Source organism: Felis catus, chromosome E3 (assembly GCF_018350175.1).
Source record: "Felis catus isolate Fca126 chromosome E3, F.catus_Fca126_mat1.0, whole genome shotgun sequence".
NCBI classification, from domain to species: Eukaryota; Metazoa; Chordata; class Mammalia; order Carnivora; family Felidae; genus Felis; species Felis catus.
Window position 1 is genome coordinate 10,878,082 of NC_058383.1, and position 18,956 is coordinate 10,897,037.

The 18,956-nt window shown below is 47.7% G+C and overlaps 1 protein-coding gene and 1 long non-coding RNA gene across 6 annotated transcripts in view; one reads left to right on the top strand and one right to left on the bottom strand.

Annotated features, from left to right (window-relative positions):
- Nucleotides 1–1,374, top strand: part of GTF2IRD1 (GTF2I repeat domain containing 1) — a 121,721-nt gene extending 120,347 nt beyond the window's left edge. Inside the window, exon 27 of the mRNA XM_019820602.3 lies at nt 1,198–1,374. Within this exon, the coding sequence (XP_019676161.3) occupies nt 1,198–1,203 (6 nt within the window). The 3' untranslated portion in view covers nt 1,204–1,374. The remainder of the gene's footprint in view (nt 1–1,197) is intronic.
- The window catches only part of LOC102899356, a 53,529-nt gene that overhangs the window by 11,332 nt on the left and 23,241 nt on the right, over nt 1–18,956 (bottom strand). For all 5 annotated transcript variants that reach the window (XR_006590988.1, XR_006590990.1, XR_006590986.1 and 2 more), the window contains 3 exons: nt 11,796–12,029; nt 3,784–3,967; nt 3,637–3,707 (listed from right to left, as the gene is read on the bottom strand). This is a non-coding gene — a long non-coding RNA (uncharacterized LOC102899356). The remainder of the gene's footprint in view (nt 1–3,636; nt 3,708–3,783; nt 3,968–11,795; nt 12,030–18,956) is intronic.

An 18,956-nucleotide genomic window follows, 5' to 3' on the forward strand; every position in this document is an offset into this window, starting at 1 on the left:
CTGGGTGGCCCAGTGAGTTAAGCGGCTGACTCTTGATTTCGGCTCAGGTCATGGTTTCACCGTTCGTGGGTTCAAGCCCCGCATCGGGCTCTGCACTGGCAGTGCGGAGCCTGCTGCTTAAGATTCTCTCTCTTTCTCTCCCTGCCCCTCCCTGCTCACTCTATCTCTCTCTCAAAAATTAACAAATAAAGGGGCGACTGGGTGGCTCCCTCGGTTAAGCATCCGACTTCAGCTCAGGTCATGATCTTGCATTTCATGAGTTCGAGCCCCACATCGGGCTCTGTGCTGACAGCTCAGAGACTGGAACCTGCTTCGGATTCTGTGTCTCCCCCTCTCTCTGCCCCTCGCCTGCTTGTGCTCTCCTTCTGTCTCTCAAAAAATGAATAAATGTTAAAAAAATTTTTTTTTAAATAAACATTAAAAAAACACACACAGGTACATTGGAAAAGGAAGAAATGGGTACCAGCTAGTTAGGGCTGGCTCAGACCAGACACTGCTCTCAGCCCACAGGAAAGGAACATCATCAGGAGGCCACAGCTGGAGGGACCAGAGGCACACACTCATACACACACATACACAGTCACACTCACACACACTCGCACGTACACGGTCACGCACACAGGCACACGCTCACCCACACTTGAAAACTTGTTAGAGGAGGTGTCGCAACCCCCAACTGCAGTGCAGAGCCCCACTTGAGGATATTGAGAAATTGGCTTCTGAAAAAGAAAATGCAGCATCGAGGAGCTGACCTGAGCCACAGCTCTGAGTATGCTCCACCCCTGCTAATGCTCACCCCTTCCAGCCTCTGCTGCCCCAGGAGGAAATCCACGGGCCTCACCCTGGCACCCGAGGCCCGGCCACCAGCTCCTTCTGTATCTCCCGCTGTGTCTTGAGCTCCAGCCAAACCAATGTCCTCACTGTTCTCAGAACATTCTAGAGCCTCTTGTACCCCCACATCTCTGCCCAGGCCTTCTGCCTGGCTGGCCCTTCCCCTTTCCTTTGCTTGACAAGGGGCCGCCCCGCTTTATGATCCAACAGAAAGGTCCTCCCAAGGCCAGCCCAGCCCAGCAGGTGCTCTCAACGCCACGTGCCGTTGTCCCCTGAAAAAGATATTGAAGGCCTGGCCTAAAACAGAAGCTCCTAATATCTCCTAAATATCCTCCAGCTAAAAGAATGTTCTTTTGTTCTCTGCAGGCTTGAAGATGTCACGCTATGAAGTCTCTGAGATACAGGACTTCCTTGCTCAGGAAATCGGCCATCCTTCTTCAAGCCTGCTTTTTTTTCCCTTTAACCCACCCTACCATGCTGTACTATTTATTTATTTTTTAAGTGTACTTATCTATTTTGAGAGGGAGCACGCGAACGAGAGAGGGGCAGAGAGAGACGGGGGGAGAGAATCCCAAGCAGGCCCCGCAGTGTCAGGCTGGGGCCCAACACAGGGCTCAATCTCACGAATCCTGAGATCATGACCTGAGCCAAAATCAGGAGTTGGATACTTAACAGACTGAGCCACCCAGGCGCCAACCCCCGCAGGACTTGTTTACTTTATAACTGGTGTAACTTCACCCATTTCACCCACCGCCCACCTGTGACAACCGCCTATCTGTTCTCTGTATCCAGGATTTTAGTTCTTTTTTTTTTTTTTTAATGTTTATTTTTGAGAGACAGAGACAACGTGTGAGCTGTGGTGGGGCACAGAGAGAGAGAGAGAGACACAGAATCCGGGGCAGGCTCCAGGTTCTGAGCTGTCAGCACAGAGCCCGACGCGGGGCTCGAACCCACAAACCATGAGATCATGACCTGAGCTAAAGTCGGTTGCTTACCCGACTGAGCCACCCAGACACCCCTAGGACTTTGGTTCTTGAGAGTTTGGGGAGTTTTGTTGTTGTTGTTTTAGATTGTGCATATAAATGAGATCAGACGGTATTTTTCTCTCTCTGATTTATCTCACTTAGCCCAATGCCCTCAAGGTCCATCCATGTTGTCACAAATGCCAGGATTTCCTCCTTTTTTACTGCTGATTAACATCTCATTGTATATACACACCACATTCTCTTTCTTTCTCTCTTCCTTCCTTTCTTTCTTTCTTTTTAGTAATCTCTACACCCAATGTGGGACTCCAACTCACAACCCCGAGATCAAGAGTCGCGTGCTTCACCCACTGATCCACCCACCCATCGATGGACACTTAGGTTGCTTCCATGTCTCGGCTACTGTGAATAATGCTGCAGTGAACACGGGCTGTCCGCATCTTTTCAAGTCAGTGTTCTTATTTCCTTCAGAGAAACGCCCAGAAGTGGGACTGCCGGATCATATGGTAGATCTATTTTTAATTTTTTGAAGGACTTCCACACTGTTTTCCACAGTGGCTGCACCAATTTGCATTCCCACCGACGGTGCACGAGGGGTCCGTTTTCTCCACACCCCCGCCAACGCTGGCTGCCTTTGGTCTTTTTGATACAAGCCATCCTAACAGGCAGGCGGTGAGATCTCACTGTGGTTTTGATTTGCATTTCCCTGATGGTGAGCGACGCTGAGCACTTTTTTGCGTACCTGTTGGCCACCTGCATATCTTCTTTGGAAAAATGTCTATTCAGATCCTGTGCCCACTTTTTTAATTGGATTTTTTTTTTTTTTTTTTGGCTACTGAGTTGTAAGAGTTCTTTATATATTTTGGATATTAACTCCTCATCAGATATACGATTTGCAAATATATTCTCCCATTCAGTAGGTTGCCTCTTGGTTTTTTTTTTTGGTCTCTGATGCTTTGTCCTTCCCTACAAGCTCTCCCTGCTCTACCCTCCTGTGTGGTCCTGTAGTTGGCCAGCTCTGTGGCTGTAGTCTGCTTCTGTCTCCTTTGCTTCTGGGACTTTCTTTTTCTCTTTTACTCGTGCCCCATCTCCTAACAAGAGATGCTCCTAGGGCATCTTGACAAATATATATTTTTTATTTTATTACTTTTCGAATGTTTATTCATTTTTGAGAGGGGAGGGAGAGGGGGACGGAGAACCCGAAGCGGGCTCCGTGCTGAGAGCAGTGAGGCCGATGCAGGGTTCGAACTCGCAAACCGCAAGATCATGACCTGAGCCGAAGTCAGACAATCAACCGCCTGAGCCATCCAGGCACCCCAAATATATGTTTTTGTTTTTTTTTTAAAGAGAGAGAGGCCCCTGGGTGGCTCAGTCGGTTGAGCTTCTGACTCTTGATTTGGACTCAGGTCATGATCCCAGGGTTGTGGGATTGAGCCCTGCCTCAGGCTCCACACTGAGAATGGAACCTGTTCACAGATTCTCTTTCCCTCTGGGGCACCTGGGTGGCTCAGTGGGTTAAGCGTCCAACTTTGGCTCAGGTCATAATCTCACAGTTTGTGAGTTCGAGCCCCACATCAGTCTCTGCGCTGACAGTGCAGAGCGTGCTTGGGATTCTCTCTCTCTCCCTCTCTCTGCTTCTCTCTGCCTCCCCCCACCAAAAATCAGTAAATAAAAAGATTCTGACTGCGCACTCTCTCTCTCTCTCTCAAATAATAAAATAAAATAAAATAAAATAAAATAAAATAAAATAAAATAAAATAAAATGGAGAAAGAGAGATGTTCCCAGTGCTCTGGGTGAGCTCCCACTTGTCACACCCATTACCTGAGGGGTTTCTCCTCTCCGGGACCTTGGGTGTCCTCAGGGTGTCCTCAGGGCCTCAGCACCTTGGTTCCCTGGATCCAAAGGAAGAGAACGGTTGGAAGAAAATCTGCAAACAGGGAAGGGACTGCAGTGGTTGGGGAGTGTTACCTGGTGTGACTTTGGTACGTTTGTGAGACACGGCCTCCTGGGTTGGCTGTCAGGGGCGGGAGGTAGAAGTGACCATGGTGTCTTCCCAAAAGGCCGCGAGCCCACAGGAGAGACAATTCGTTGGCTCATCTGGCCACGAAACAAGCATCAGCCACGTGCTTTGCCAAGACCCGGAGCCTCCTGCCTGGGATGGACAAGAAGCAGGTGAAACAGCAGACTCCCAACCACAAATGCAGCCCAGAGCCGGGAAGGAACGTGAACGGGGTGTAGGGACCAAGGCTGGGGTCCGCCAGGCCAAGAGCACGAGGAAGACAGATCCCCCTGGAAAGAGGAAGCACAGAATGGTCCCTGAGATTGGGCGGGGGGGTGGGGTGCGGTGCAGGTGAAAGGCCTGCCTTCTTCGAAGGTGGTGAGCACTGGGTGAAGGGGAGAGGGCCGTGAGGCTAGAGAGGTGAGCAGAGGCGAGACTTCACCGGAAGGCCTGGAGGACACAGCCAGAGTCCATCTGGTCAGGGGAGCAACAGATTTCAATTTATGTTTGGTTTTGTTTTAATTTTTTCATTTAACTTTTATTTATTTATTTATTTATTTTATTATTATTATTTTTTTTAATGTTTATTTATTTGAGAGAGAGCAGGGCAGGGTCAGAGAGAGAGAGAGAGGGAGAGAAAGAGAGAATCCCAAGCAGGCTCTGCCCTCAAAGCACGGACCCGACTTGGGGCTCGAACCCAGCATCGTGCCTTCACGACGGGAGCTGAAATCAAGAGTCGGGTGCTTCACCGACTCAGCCACCCAGGCGCCGACCCAAAGCACATTTCTTGCAGAGCTTCCTGGGATATCCTGAACTGATTTAAAGGGAACAAAAGAATAAGAACAAACAGCCACTGTCAGGCCAGGAGATAACCTCATCATATCAGGGGCAACAAATCAGTGACAAAACTCCCAGGGCTGATTCAACATCAAGATCGACCTGACACACATTCCTGAGTTATCTTTACAGGATCAAAACTCTGGCTCGGGGCGCCTGAGGGGCTCAAGTCAGTTAAGTGTCCGACTCTTGATTTCAGCTCGGGTCACGCACGATCTCACGGTTTGTGGGATCGAGCCCCGCATCAGGCTCCGCGCTGACGCAGAACTCTCAAAGTAAATAAATAAACATTAAAAAAAATAATAAGTAATAAAAATAAATAAAACTCAAGCGTGGTCACAGAATTGGCAAGGCCGACCCTTGCTGGCCCTCGTGCCTTCGACCCTGGACAGACAGATCACCTTAAGACGACCTGCCCTATTGCCCAGCTGAATCCCCCGCTGCACAAGCCCCTTCACGAATCTATATGCATCCCTGACTTAAACCTTCCCAGTTCTGTGGTTTGAGGAGACACCACTTTGGGAGACGGTCCCAGGGTCCTCATTTACTCGGCGCAAGTAATGCCCTTCCTTTCTTTGGCTTCGTTGTGTCTTTTGGCTTCGGTGCCCACCATGAGGCAGACCCAGTCATGGGTAACACTAGGACGGCAGTTGTAAAGAATAAAACAGAAAATAACAAGTGTTGGTGGGCATGTGTGAGAACTAGAACTTTCATGCATTGCTGGCAGGAATGTAAAATGGTGCAGCCACGAGGGGAAACAAGTTCTCAGAAGGCTAACCATAGAATCATCACATGAGGGGCGCCTGGGTGGCTCGGTCGGTTAAGCGTCTGACTTCGGCTCAGGTCACGATCTCACGGTTCGTGGGTTCGAGCCCCGCGTCGGACTCCGTGCTGATGGCGCAGAGCCCACTGGGGTCCTCCGTCCCACCCTCTCTGCCCCTCTCTTGCTCGTGCTTTCTCTCAAAAATAAACAAACATTTAAAAATAAATAAATAAACAAACTTAGGGGAAAAAAAGTTAAAAAAAATTATCATATGACCCGGTGGGATAGTGTTATATAATCAAATATATATATTTCGGCCTTCACCTGCATTCCTGGTACCAACACCTAAAACCCTGGGAACTTTCTGGTAACACTGGAGTTTAGTTAATGAGATGGCTTTTGGAAAGCCCCTAAGGATGGCCACATCCGACTCCCAGGGAAGGGAGGGGGCTAGAGACTGAATTAATTATCAGTGAAAGCCTTCCTAAACACTGGGGCACATGAGTGGCTCAGTTGGTTGAGCGGCAGACTCTTGATTTCAACTCAGGTCATGATCTCGGTTTGTGAGATCGAGCCCCACATCTGGCTCCACGCTGACAGTGCACACAGCATGCTTCTGATTCTCTGTCTCCCTTTCTCTCTGCCTCTCCCCCCCACCCCCAACACACTCGCTCTCTCTCAAAATAAATGAATAAACTTAAAAATATGGGGGGCCCAGGTGGCTCAGTCAGTTAAGCATCCGACTTCGGCTCAGGTCATGATCTTGCGGTTTGTGAGTTCGAGCCCCATGTCGGCCTCTGTGCTGATGGCTCGGAGCCTGGAGCCTTGCTTCGGATTCTGTGTCTCCTTCTCTCTCTGCCCCTCCGCCACTCATGCTCTGTCTCTCTCTCTCCCAAAAATAAATAAAAACATTTATAAATAAATAGGTAGATAGATAGATAGATAGATAGATAGATAGATAGATAAAATCCCGACAGTACGCATTCACAGCCCTTCCAGTTGGTGGACAAGAATGCATCCACATGGGTGGGTGACCTTCCCCAAACTCCACGGGGACAGAAGCTCCTGTGCCTGGACCCTTCTGGACCTCACCCTATGTATCTCTTCACTTGGCTGTTCATTTATGTCCTTAAATATCCTTTGTAATAAATCCAGAAATTTAATAAGTAAACTGTTTTCCCGAGTTCTGTGACCCACTCTGGCAAATGCCCGAACTCGAGGAGGGGGTCACGGAAACCTCCGATTTATAGCTGGCCCATCAGAAGCGCAGGTGTCTGAACTGGGGGTGGTCCTATAGGACCGAGCCCTCAGCCTGTGGGATCTGATGTTAACTGCGAGTCAAGAGTGTCAGCATTGAGTTAAATTGTAGGACATCCTGCCGGCATCTGAGAATTGTTTGGTTTTGGAAAACCCCCTCACATCTGATGACCGGAAGTGTAGCGTGTTGTAGTCGAGAACAGGGTTGTTCTTCTTACTCAGCAGTACCCACTCTGGGGAGCCGAAAGGCAGAAACAACCCAAGTGCCCACCAACAGATGAATTGATAAGCCAGATATGGCCTCTACAGGGACACAATGGAACATTATTCACCCATAAAAAGGGATGAGGCTCTGATACATGCTTCCACAGGGATGCTCTTTGAAAACACTATGCCGAGGGGTGCCGAGATGGCTCAGTTGAAAGAGCCTGCGACTCTTGATCTCAGGGTGGTGAGTTCAAGCCCCACGTTGGATGTAGAGATTACTTAAATAAATAAAAACTTAAAAAAAAAAAGTATGCTGAGTGAAAGCAGTCAGACACAAAAGGACAGATTGGGTGTGGTTCCACTTGAATGAGGTATTGAGAACAGGAAAATTCATAGAGACAGTAAGTACATTAGAGGTGACCAGGGGCTGGGAGGGGAGGGAAAAGAGGGGAGAATTATTGTTTCAAGCAATTTTTTAACACTTATTTATTTTTGAGAGAGAGAGACAGAGAGGGAGAGAGAGAGAGAGGGAGAAAGAGAATGAATCGGGGAGGGGCAGAGAGAGAGGGAGACACAGAATCCAAAGCAGGCTCTAGGCTCCGAGCTGTCAGCACAGAGCCGGATGCGGGGCTCGAACTTGTGAACTGCGAGATCATGACCTGAGCCGAAGTCGGACGCCCAACCGACTGAGCCACCCAGGCGCCCCAAGGGGAGAATTATTGTTTAATGGGTACAGAGTTTCTGTTTGGAATGATGAAAAAGCTCTGGAAATAGGGGCGATGGTTGCATCACATTGTGAATGTATTTCATGCCACTGAGTTGTACTCCTAAATGGTAAATGTTATGTTACATATATTTTTACCACGATTAAAAAAAAAAAAAAAACTTTTTTTTTTTTTTTTTTTTTAAGCATCCTGACTGCTGTGTGGAGGTGAATGGTGGCTCCCCTGGTCATCAAAATCAAATTCCCTCCTTCCATTTTCCCCCGCCATGGGAACATGCTGGGAAAAACGGGTAGTATTAACAACACCCTGGGTCTGCCCTTCAAAGACTCCCACCTTTGTCTTGTCCTCAGCCCACCAGGAGATCTGAAGCCCCGGGCACCTAGGTGGGCATCTGAAAGATGCAAGCTTGCCTTGATCAACCCAACCCAGCTGGTCCAGGGAAAGCAAGTCCCCCAGAACACTTCACTGCTCTTGAAGCTCACGGCCACCATTCTGGGGTCACCGGACAAGGCATGGCCGCGTGGAGGGCTTTCAGTTGAGGACGGCAGCACCACGACAGCCAACGCCCCTGGGAGGGAGCCCTCCCAGATCCCCGAGCAGCCATTGGGTACCAGGAAGAGGAAGAGGGCAGGTGCAGGGCCCGGCTGGGACTGAGTAGCTCTCCCTTGGAAGGAGGGAAGTGGAAATTCCATATTCCTGGATCCTGGGGATCCGTTTTCATGTCTATATCCTCCGCATGCCATCAGCCAGCCAGCTGCTTAAGGGCTCCTCTCTGTGTGGGTGCTTGGGACAAATGTGATGAGTGAGTGAGTGCTGGAGGCCACAGATGCCAGCGAGGGAGCCCAGGGAGGCCCAGCCGCTGCCCAGGGTGACCCACAGGAAGTTGGTGGCTGAGCCAGGGATTGGCACCGGGTACCTCTCCCAGCCCTGCCCTCTCCCCTGGGGCCTCAGTCTCTGGCCCTCGGGGGTGGGAGGGAAGGAACAGCTGTGGAGTCACACACCGGCTCTCTCTCTCCATGGGGAGTTTTTTCTTTCCTGCCGTCTTCTCTCCTCCCTCTCTTCCCTTTCTGGAACATCTGATTAGAGAACTTTGAAAGCTGAGCCGTCTTAGGATCAGGTTGCCAGGTTTAGCAAATAAAAATACAGGATGTTCAGTTAAATGGAAATTTTAGATAAGCGACAAAGAATTCTTTAGTGTAAATCTGTTCCGTGTGATATCTGGGTCATAACCCAGTTCGGGAAAATGGCGCCTTCCCCTCCATGGGCTCCCCCTGCACGTGGCCGGGCCGCCCGGCTGAGCCGCTGTTCCTCCCATGGCACACCTTGGACCAAACCCGGAGGCTCTCTGCTAGGTCCCAGCCTGTCTGAGCTTCCGAGAGCAGGAGCAAGCCAGACACCTGCTGCAAGATGTTGCAAAAGAAATGGGGAAGCTGTTCAGACAGGGGAGAGAACAGGAAACCCCTGGGGCCACAAGAGAGGAAATCAGTGCGGTGGGAGGGACAGGGACGGGGGAGGGAGGCGGGTCCACAACAGCAGCCCTGTCGCCCCCACCTCCAACCCCTTGGCTGCACGGGGGCCCAGCACAGAATAGGAGCCATGAAGGCTCCAAGAAGCAAAGAGCCACTGACTAAGAAGACATGTCACGTCCACAGTCAGCTGCACGACACTGTGATTTGGTCTAGACGCCCGGTTCCTCTGTGCCTCAGCCCTGCTCAGGTGCCTGTACGGTGGGATCCAGCTACAAGCCCAGGTCCTCGGAGCGGGGAAGGTGACTGAGGCCTGTTCCTGAAAAGACGGACCCGTCTCTGGGGAGCCCGGGACCAGCGCCCTGTGCCAGAGCCGTGCTAGGTCCCAGGCCAGGGCCCTGCCTTGCATCCCTTGGCCCCGGACCCCAGACCCCAGCTTCCCTGTCTGTTTCCCTTCTCTGCCGGGCTGCACCTGTGCCTCCGGGCCTCCTGGTGGGGTCCCGATGATCTCCTGAGTATCTGGCCCTCCACACCAAGGCCTGTGCAACAAATCTGAAGCTTGTAGTGTTGGCTCAAACTGCAGAACTATACCGAATATTCCATTTGCTCAGACTGTCCACTCCTAGCTCCCTGCATTATGGGAGGCACCAGTCCAGTCACTGAGGACCGGCTTTGCCTTGAGCTTGAGCTTGAGCTGGTCAAGTGATAACCAGTAATTCCAGAATGCTATTGTACACTTTCTCTTTCTTTCTCTCTCGTACATACTATATAATTATGTATTATATATACATTATATGCGTGTGTAAATATTATGTATGTGTGTGGGTATACTCTATAATTATGTATTATATATATTATATATGTGTGTATATTACATATGTATGTATTATATATGTGTGTGTGTGTGTGTGTGTGTGTGTATATATATATATATATATATATAACATGTATTTTAGTATATGTGACTCTTCCTTTTTTTAAAAAGTATTTATTTAAGTAATCTCTACACCCAATGTGGGGCTTGAACTCACAACCCTGAGATCAAGAGTCACATGCTCTTCTGACTGAGCCAGCCAGCACATCGACTCTTCTTCTCTTTTTATAAGCTTTGTGGACATTATTATAGTGTGTCACAAAATTAATAAATGTTTGGTATAATGATGTAAACAGAGTAAAAATAAAAACTTCATCAGCTGTCCTCTGCCTCCAGTCTTACCCCTTGCAGTGAACTGTCAATGTTTGTTTGTTTGTTTTTAGTTTATTTTTATTTTTTATTTATTTTTGAGAGAGAGTGCACGAGCAAGGGAGGGGAAGAGAGAGAGGGAGACAGAGGATCCGAAGCAGGCTCCACACTGACAGCAGCTCGATGCGGGGCTCAAACTCCCGAATCGAGAGATCACGACCCGAGCCGAAGCTGGTCACTCAATCAACTGAGCCACCCGGGTGCCCCTAACGGTCAATGTTAACAGTGAGCTATGTGTCCTCCTACATCATCATGCTCATGTAAGTAATCACACACATACACATACACACGACTTTTCTCCCTTTTTTCTTTTAGATGAAAACGGTAACCGGGATGACATTCAAAACCTAAACAGTGGCTTCACTGAGAAATATGTTGCCTCTTTCTCGGGTGACAACAAGCTTGGGGTCACATAGTGCACGGTGCCATGGCCGTGAAGCCGCATGCTCCATGCCTTTATGCTTCCCCATCCTGAGAGTGTGACTTGGGTCCCCACAGCCACAAGACGGCTCTGCCCTCCGGGCACCAAGTCCGTTCCACGCAGGAGGAAGAAGACAGGCACAAGGGGACAGGCACGTACCGGCTGACTCTGGTTATACGTGTAGTACATGCTACTAGAAAACCAGTAACTTTCCTGTGGATTTCTGCTTACATCTCATTAGCCAGGAACATGTCACGTGGTTGTGCCTGGCTGCTGCGAGGGAAGCTGAGAAACCGAGATTTTAGTGTTTTGGTGTTTTTGGTTTTGTTTTTTGAGAGACTGCAAGCAGTGGAGGTCGTTAGAGACGGAGGGACAGAGGGTCTGAAGCGCTGACAGCAGCGAGCCCGACGTGGGGCTTGAACTCATGAACCACGAGATCGTGACCTGAGCCAAAGTCTGACGCTCAGTCAACTGAGCCACCAGGTGCCCCGAGATTTTAGTTTGGGAGCTGGAAACATGATCTGTGAATAAGGAGGAAGTGGAGGAGAGATGTTGAGGAGTTACATCCAGCAATGGCTCCCACAGATACCATACACGTGATTCTACAACCGTTTTGCTCCCCGCTTGACAAGCCGTGGATCTTTCCAGATTGACACTACGGACCTGTCAAAACCTGCGCAACGGTCCCACAGAATGGTATCACCCTCATTTCTAATTATGCCCAGTATTTTTCTGAGGCAAAGGCAGTGGCAATAAACATCCTCTAGATACATCCCTCGTGGCTTCTGTGTCTGAAGTTAAGATTTCCCCTAAGTGGCTTACTGAGTGGAAGAGCTGGCGTGTCTCTTGCTCTCCATTTTGCTGTGAAACAAGAGCCCTGAAACTTAATAGCTTAGCAACCTTACTGGAGCGGGGGCACCCGGCTGGCTCAGTTGGTACGATATACAGTTCTTGACCTCGGGGTCGTGAGTTCCACGCCCGTGCTAGGTGTAGAGGTATTTTTTTGCTTGTTTGTTTTTAATAGATTTTTTTTTTAAATAAATTAAGGAAAAACAAACTTACTGTCTAGTATTGGTTCTGAGGGTCAGGAATCCAGGAGCAGCTGGAGGAGTGCTTCTGGCTGTGAGCGTCCCAGGAGCTTGCACTCCAGCCATGGTTGGGTAGCAGTCACCTCCTGGAATCGGGGCAGGAGAATCTGTTCCCAAGCTCGCTCACGTGGCTGTTGGCCAATGGCTTCACTTTCCCAGCATCTGGGCCTTTCCACGGGGCTGCTCACATATAGCAGCATGATTCCCCCTGGAAAGAATGATTTAAGAGAGAAAGTGAGCACCCGAGACAGAACCACTGTCTTTTTCATGACCTAATGTCATCACTTCAGCCTTATGCTACTGATTACACGCAACAGCCCTTGTATAATTCAGGGGAGGACTACACAAGAGTGTGAACCTTGGGGGTGGGGATGCTGGCGGCCATGTTCCCTCAGTGGCTGGCTAAATATACGGGGGCACATATTCTTTTATATTGCCTTTTCCTTTTTCCTATTATTATTATTATTATTATTTTAAGTTTATGTATTTACTCTGAGAGAGAGAGAGAGAGAGAGAGAGAGAGAGAGAACATGAGCTGGGGAGGGCCAGATAGAGAGGGAGGGAGGGAATCCCAAGCAGGCTCCACACTGTCAGGGCAGAACCAGATGTGGGGCTTGATCTCACGAACCATGACTTGCCTGACTGAGCCACCCAGGCGTCTGCCGTTTTGTTTAAACCTTACTTTGATTGAAAGTGTAATACATGCCAATTTCAGAAAAACTTGAAAACACAGAAAAATAGGAGAAATCTCAAACACCCCTAACCCCACCACTGAAAGATACTTGTAACTTACATTTTTATTCATTTCCTTCCACTCTTTCTTCTGTGCGTGTAGTGCTTCTGTGCTGGGATGTTTTTGTCAGATAACAAAAACCACCCTGACTCAAAAAAAAAGCTAAAATGGAAGGAAAGCTATTAACGGCCTCAGGGAACAGGAAATCTAGAGGCAGTCAGATGTCAGGGCTGGCGGAGAACAATGACATTCTCAAGGACCCAGGTGATTTTCCTCCCTTCCAAACACTGACTTCATCTCGAGGGTCTTTTAGGCAGGAAGACAATGGAGGGGCTGAAAGTCTCCTTCTCAGTCTGATTTGCACACACCCACTCCTGACCCAGATGCTATCACTGGGAATGCTACAGGCTAAGTGACCAGTGTAGACTTGGTTACACGGTGGGATTACCGCCATTGACTTAGAGCAATCACCCCCAGAGCTGGGTCAGTTTCCCCTGAGTCACATGGTCTTTTAGGTTGAAAGAAGAGGGAAAGGAGGATGTGTGGCAACAGTGTCTCCTACACAAATAGATTGACTTAGTCGATAAGATATAATTTCATATCCTTATTATTTCAAGTGATTGTAATACTATAAACATACTTTTTTTTTAAGATTTTATTTTTAAGTAATCTCTACACCCAACATGGGGCTTGAACTCACAACCCCAAGATCAAGAGTCGCATGCTCAACTGACTGAGCCCACCAGGAGCCCCTGAACATATTCTTTATGGTTGAAATGTTTATAAATAAATGGCCATAGAATAGTCCAACAAGTTATATAACTTACTTTTTACAACAGCTTATTGAGACACAATTCACCCATTTAAACTGTACAATTCAATGGTTTTTAGTATATTTCCACAGTTGTGCAACTATCATCACAATTTTCTTTTCTTTTCATTTTTGAGAGAGAGAGACAGAGAGAGACAGAGCTCAAATGGGGAAGGGAAGGGACAGAGAGAGAGGGAGACACAGAATCTGAAGCAGGCTCCAGGCTCTGAGCTGCCAGCACAGAGCCTGATGCGGGGTTCAAACTCATGAACCGTGAGATCATGACCTGAGTTGAAGTCAGACGCTTAACTGACTGAGCCACGCAGGTGCCCCTATCATCACCATTTTCTTTTTTTTTTTTTTTTAATTTTTTTTTTAACGTTTATTTATTTTTGAGACAGAGAGAGACAGAGCATGAACGGGGGAGGGGCAGAGAGAGAGAGGGACACACAGAATTGGAAGCAGGCTCCAGGCTCTGAGCCATCAGCCCAGAGCCTGACGTGGGGCTCGAACTCACAGACCGTGAGATCGTGACCTGAGCCGAAGTCGGACGCTTAACTGACTGAGCCACGCAGGTGCCCCTATCATCACCATTTTCAACATTGTCATTCCCTCAAAAAAAAACCCCTCATACTTACTAGCAGCCACACTACATTTCAAGCCCCATAGTACCTGGCTTCTCTCAGTTAGTACAGTATTTTCAAGGTCAATCCCTGTTGTAGCATGTTTCGGTATTTTATTTCCTTTCATTGCTGAATAATATTCCATTGTGTGAATATACCACGTTAAAAAAGTCTATTGATGAGTTACTGGACATTTGGGTTGTTTCTGGTTTTTTTGGCTATTATAGAGATTGTCTTGGGGCGCCTGGGTGGCTCAGTCGGTTGAGAATCCGACTTCGGCTCAGGTCATGATCTCACAGTTTGTGGGTTTGAGCCCCACATCAGGCTCTGTGCTGACAGCTTGCTCAGAGCCTGCAGCCTGCTTCAGATTCTGTCTCCTTCTCTCTCTCTGCCCCTCCCTGCTCATGCTCTGTCTCTCTCAAAAATAAATAAATGTTAAAAAAAAATTAAAAAAAAAAGATTGTCTTATTTCATTCAGGCTACTATAAAAAAATGCCATAGACTAGGTAGCACATAAACAACAGAAATTTATTTTTCAGTTCTGGGGGCTGGGAAGTCTAAGATCAAGGCACTGGCAGAGTCAGTGTCTGGTGAGAGCCTGCTTCCTCATTAAGGGCCAGCTTCTCATTGTTAATCTCACATAATGGAAGTGGGGAAGGAGCGCTCTGGGATCTCTTATAAAAGGGTATTTGTTGAAAAGACCATTTTCCCTCCATTGAATAGTTTTAGCACCCGTGCTGAAAAATCAACCAATCATAAAAGTGAGAATTTACATCTGGGCTCTTGGTTCTATTCCATTGATCTCTATGTCTATCCTCAAGCTGTTACTGCACTCTATTTTTTACTGTAACTTTGTAGTGATTTTGAAATCAGGAAGTAGTGAGTCCTCCAACTTTATGCTCCTTTTTCAAGATTGTTTTTAGCTATTCTGGATTCCTTATATTTCTATATGAATCTTAGGATCAGCTTTTTCAATTTCTGGAGGAAAAAAACTAAGATTTTGACAGAGAACACTTTGAATCTAGAAATCAACTTGGGAGGACTGCCATCTCAACATTACGAAATCTTTCAATCCATGAACATGGGATGTCTTTACATTTATTGAAGTCTTCCTTAATTTCTTTAATGATGTTTTATAGTTTTCAGTATACAAATCTTACACCTCTTTTTAAAAATGTACTCTTAGGGCACCTGAGTGGCTCTGTGATTGGGATTCTCTTTCTCTCTCTCTCTCTCTGTCCCCCCACCCCCCGCCCCACTCATGCTCTCTCTCTCTCAAAATAAAATAAACTTACAAAAAATTAACTAAGACAGAGGGAGAATAGCGATAATGAGGAGACAAATGGCCATGTCTGTGTCTCAGGATCTATAAAGGAAACCCTACTTTCCATGTTGGGCTCCTAACACCAATGCGTTACCATCATGGCATCTGTTCTGGGCTGCAGGTTAGCTATTGTCGACTTTATGTGGCAGAGGCTGCCTGGTATGATGTGCACATGTTGGGGCTGGACTTGGTGTGTGGAGCTTTGAACATGCCAGGGCAGTGGTGAGTGACCCACATGTCCAAACACACACACTTACTCGGAGACCTTTTAAAAAAAAAATTTGTTTTATGTTTATTTTTGAGAGAGACAGAGCATGAGTGGGGGAGAGGCAGAGGGGGAGGGAGACACAGAATCTGAAGGAGGCTCCAGCCTCTGAGTTGTCGGCACGGAGCCTGATGCGGGGCTCGAACTCGCAAACCATGAGATCGTGACCTGAGCTGAAGTTGGACACTTAACCCACTGAGCCACCCAGCCCCACCACAGAGATCTCTACTGTGACAATATGAGTGTGCCCCGTTCGTGTATGCCTGCTTTCACCAAACACAACCGAGCCATGCTTGACATCCTTTGTCAGCAAAGGGGATTTCAGAGACGGACCTGTGTGTGGACAATGACACGAGGACAGTAGCAGTGGGAGGTCACACTTCAAGAATGCTCCCTCTGTGCCAGGCCCAGCTCTAAGCACCTGCTGAAGACTAACGCAATTAAAGCTCATAACAACCTTTTGAGGCGATGCTTTTGTTTGCTCCCTTTTGCAGCAGAGAAAACTTGCCCAAGGTGACACAGCCAGTGACGAGCAGAGTCTGGATTTGAACCTGGAGCCGGAGTGCTTAGCTATCGTGCTATTCCCTCCCTCTACAAAACTATCAAAACAGAACAGATAAAGTGCTACAGCGGTAAATACGGTAACAATAAATAAATAAGACTCTGGCAGTGGGCATAGGGTCCTGCAGAAGAAGTTCACTCTACCTGGTGGAGTTGAGTTTCCACTGAGCCTTGAAAAAAGAATTCACTAGAACCCAACAGTGGGAAGGTTGTTTCAAGTCGATGTGACAGCAGACAGCCGTGCAGGGGCTCACGGTGTGCAGCTAGCATCGGGCTATATGTTACAGAAATGCTCTCCTTAAAATCATAGGGAGGAGGAGCTACACAGAACAATTTTCTTTCTTTTTTTTAATAATTTTATTTATTTTAAGAGAGACGAGAGAGAGAGAGAGAGAGAGAGAGAGTGTGAGCGCACACACACGTGAGTGGGGAGGAACAGAGAGAGAATCCCCAGTGAGCTCTGCACTGTCAGCACGGAGCCCGATGCGGGGCTCCACGCAGGTTCGAACTCATGAAATGTGAGATCATGATCTGAGCTGAAGTCAGAAGCTCAACTGACTGAGCCACCCAGGTGCCCCCACAGAAGAATTTTCTTAATCATTATGTCTTCTCTCTCTGCTCATTTCAACTGCAACTGAAATAACATTTTATTTAAACCAAAAATATTTTAAAAATTTTAATTAAAAAAAAGCTTTACATTTAAAATACATATTGTGGGGGGCGCCTGATTTCAGCTCAGGTCATGAGGTCATGATTTCGTGGTTCACGTGAGTTTGGGCCCCTCCACGGTCAGTGCGCTGGAGTCTGCTTTGGATCCTCTGTCCTTCTTTCTCTCTCTCTGCCCCTGTCCCACTCGCACTGTCTGAAAAAAAAAATTTTTTTTTTAATTAAATACATATTTTGGAGGGCACCTGGGTGGCTCAGTCGTTTCAGCATCCGACTCTCGATCTCGGCTTGGATCGTGATCCCAGAGTCGTGGATCAAGCCCCTTCTTGGGCTCCATGCAGACCCTGGAGCCTGCTTGGGATTCTCCTCTCAGCACTAAATAAATAAATAAAATATCTATTTTTTAATTTAGTAAGTAATCTCTCCACCCAAGAAGGGCCTTGAACTCACGACCAACCCTAAGATCAAGAGTAGCACAACTCCTCTGACTGAGCCAGCCAGGCACCCCTGAAATATTTTTAAGAGAAATATTACTTATTGTTTTCTTTTTTTTCCTTTTATTTATTTATTGTTCTCTTCAATCTTTATTTGAGAGAGAGAGAGACAGAGAGACAGAGCACAAGCATGGGAGGGGCGGAGAGACAGGTAGGGAGACACAGAATCCGAAGCAAGGCTCCAGGTTCCGAGCTATCAGCACAGAGGCCGACACGGGGCTCGAACTCACGGACGGCAAGATCATGACCTGAGCCGAAGTCGGACGCTGAGCAGACTGAGCCAGCCAGGTGCCCTCTTTTTTTGTTTTTTAATGTTGATGTTTTAATTTTTTTAATTGCTTGATTTCTAATCGCCACGTGTCTATGATACTCTAACTGCTTTTCAACGGGCCCAGAATGATATAAAACGACAGCTGACCGGCCCAAAGACTTCCAGGGGCTTTTTGGTCTGAGGGAACGTGCCTTGGTAGCAGTAACCGGAAGACCATGGAAGATGGTGGATTCTTGCCTCAACTGGAAATTTATAAAAATTTTCCATGAGGTGGCAGCAGCTGCTCAAGCAGTCCTGGAAAATGAGCTCAGCTGAAAATTCAAGGTTGTTGTCGTTGTCGTTGTTGTTGTTTGCCATTAGAGTGAGATCTCTTTCAACATTGCCTGTCTTTGAATAAAATCTATGCGTTAAAAATTCTTTGATTTAGAAATGAAAACTGGTTTCTTTTTTTTTTTAATGTTTACTTATTTTTAAGAGAGAGAGAGAGAGAGAGAGAGAGAGAGAGAGAGAGAGAGAGAGAGACTGGGGGAGGGGCAGCCAGAGGGGCGCGTACAGAGGACCCAAAACAGGCTCTGTGCTGACAGCAGTGAGCCCGGATGCGGGGCTCGAACTCACGAACCATGAGATCATGACCTGAGCGGAAGTCAGACGCTCAACCTACTGAACCACCTGGGCGCCCCTTGAAGCTATTTTCTACCCGCTAATACTGACCGAGGCTCTCTTGTCTTTCAAGGTCATTTCGAAGAGGTCAGATGAAAGATGCAAAATTCAATTCCCACCACAGCTACTAGAAAGCAGGATTTAATTTTAGCCCTGCCAAACAACGTGGAGCGGGCGGGAAGTGATTTTGGCATCTGGAAGTGTTTCGTGCTTCACACCAAGTGAGCGCGCCTCTTACTCCGCACTCTCGGGCCGGCTGTCCTGTGAATTTCTATTTGCTCAGAAATTATGCTGATCTCAGTTTCCGCCCTGAGCAAGGAAAACGAGGGTAAGAAAAGAATGGAGCGAGCCCAAGTGCAGGGAACAAAACATAGAATGGATGGGCCTTCACAGAAGAGGATTGTTTCAGTCCCAGAACAAAGGGGCAGATGGATTAGGCCGGTCTGAGCCCTGGCTCCGCCTCTTACCAGCTGGGCCCTCACCTGATCTCCTGAGCTAGGGTTTTCCACCGCAGAGTGAATGACAATACCTTTTCGCAGCACTGCCGAGTGCAAAGGGGAGAATGTCCTCTGGGCCACACCAGTTGGTTGGAATTACAGCAGATACTTTATCGGGTCGCTGAAATATGTTTACCCGCTGACTTTTCTTTTTTTTCCTTTGCCTGTTTCCCCACACAGGAAAGACGATGGAAATAAGATCAAAGTCATAATCCTCTTGTCGATCTACG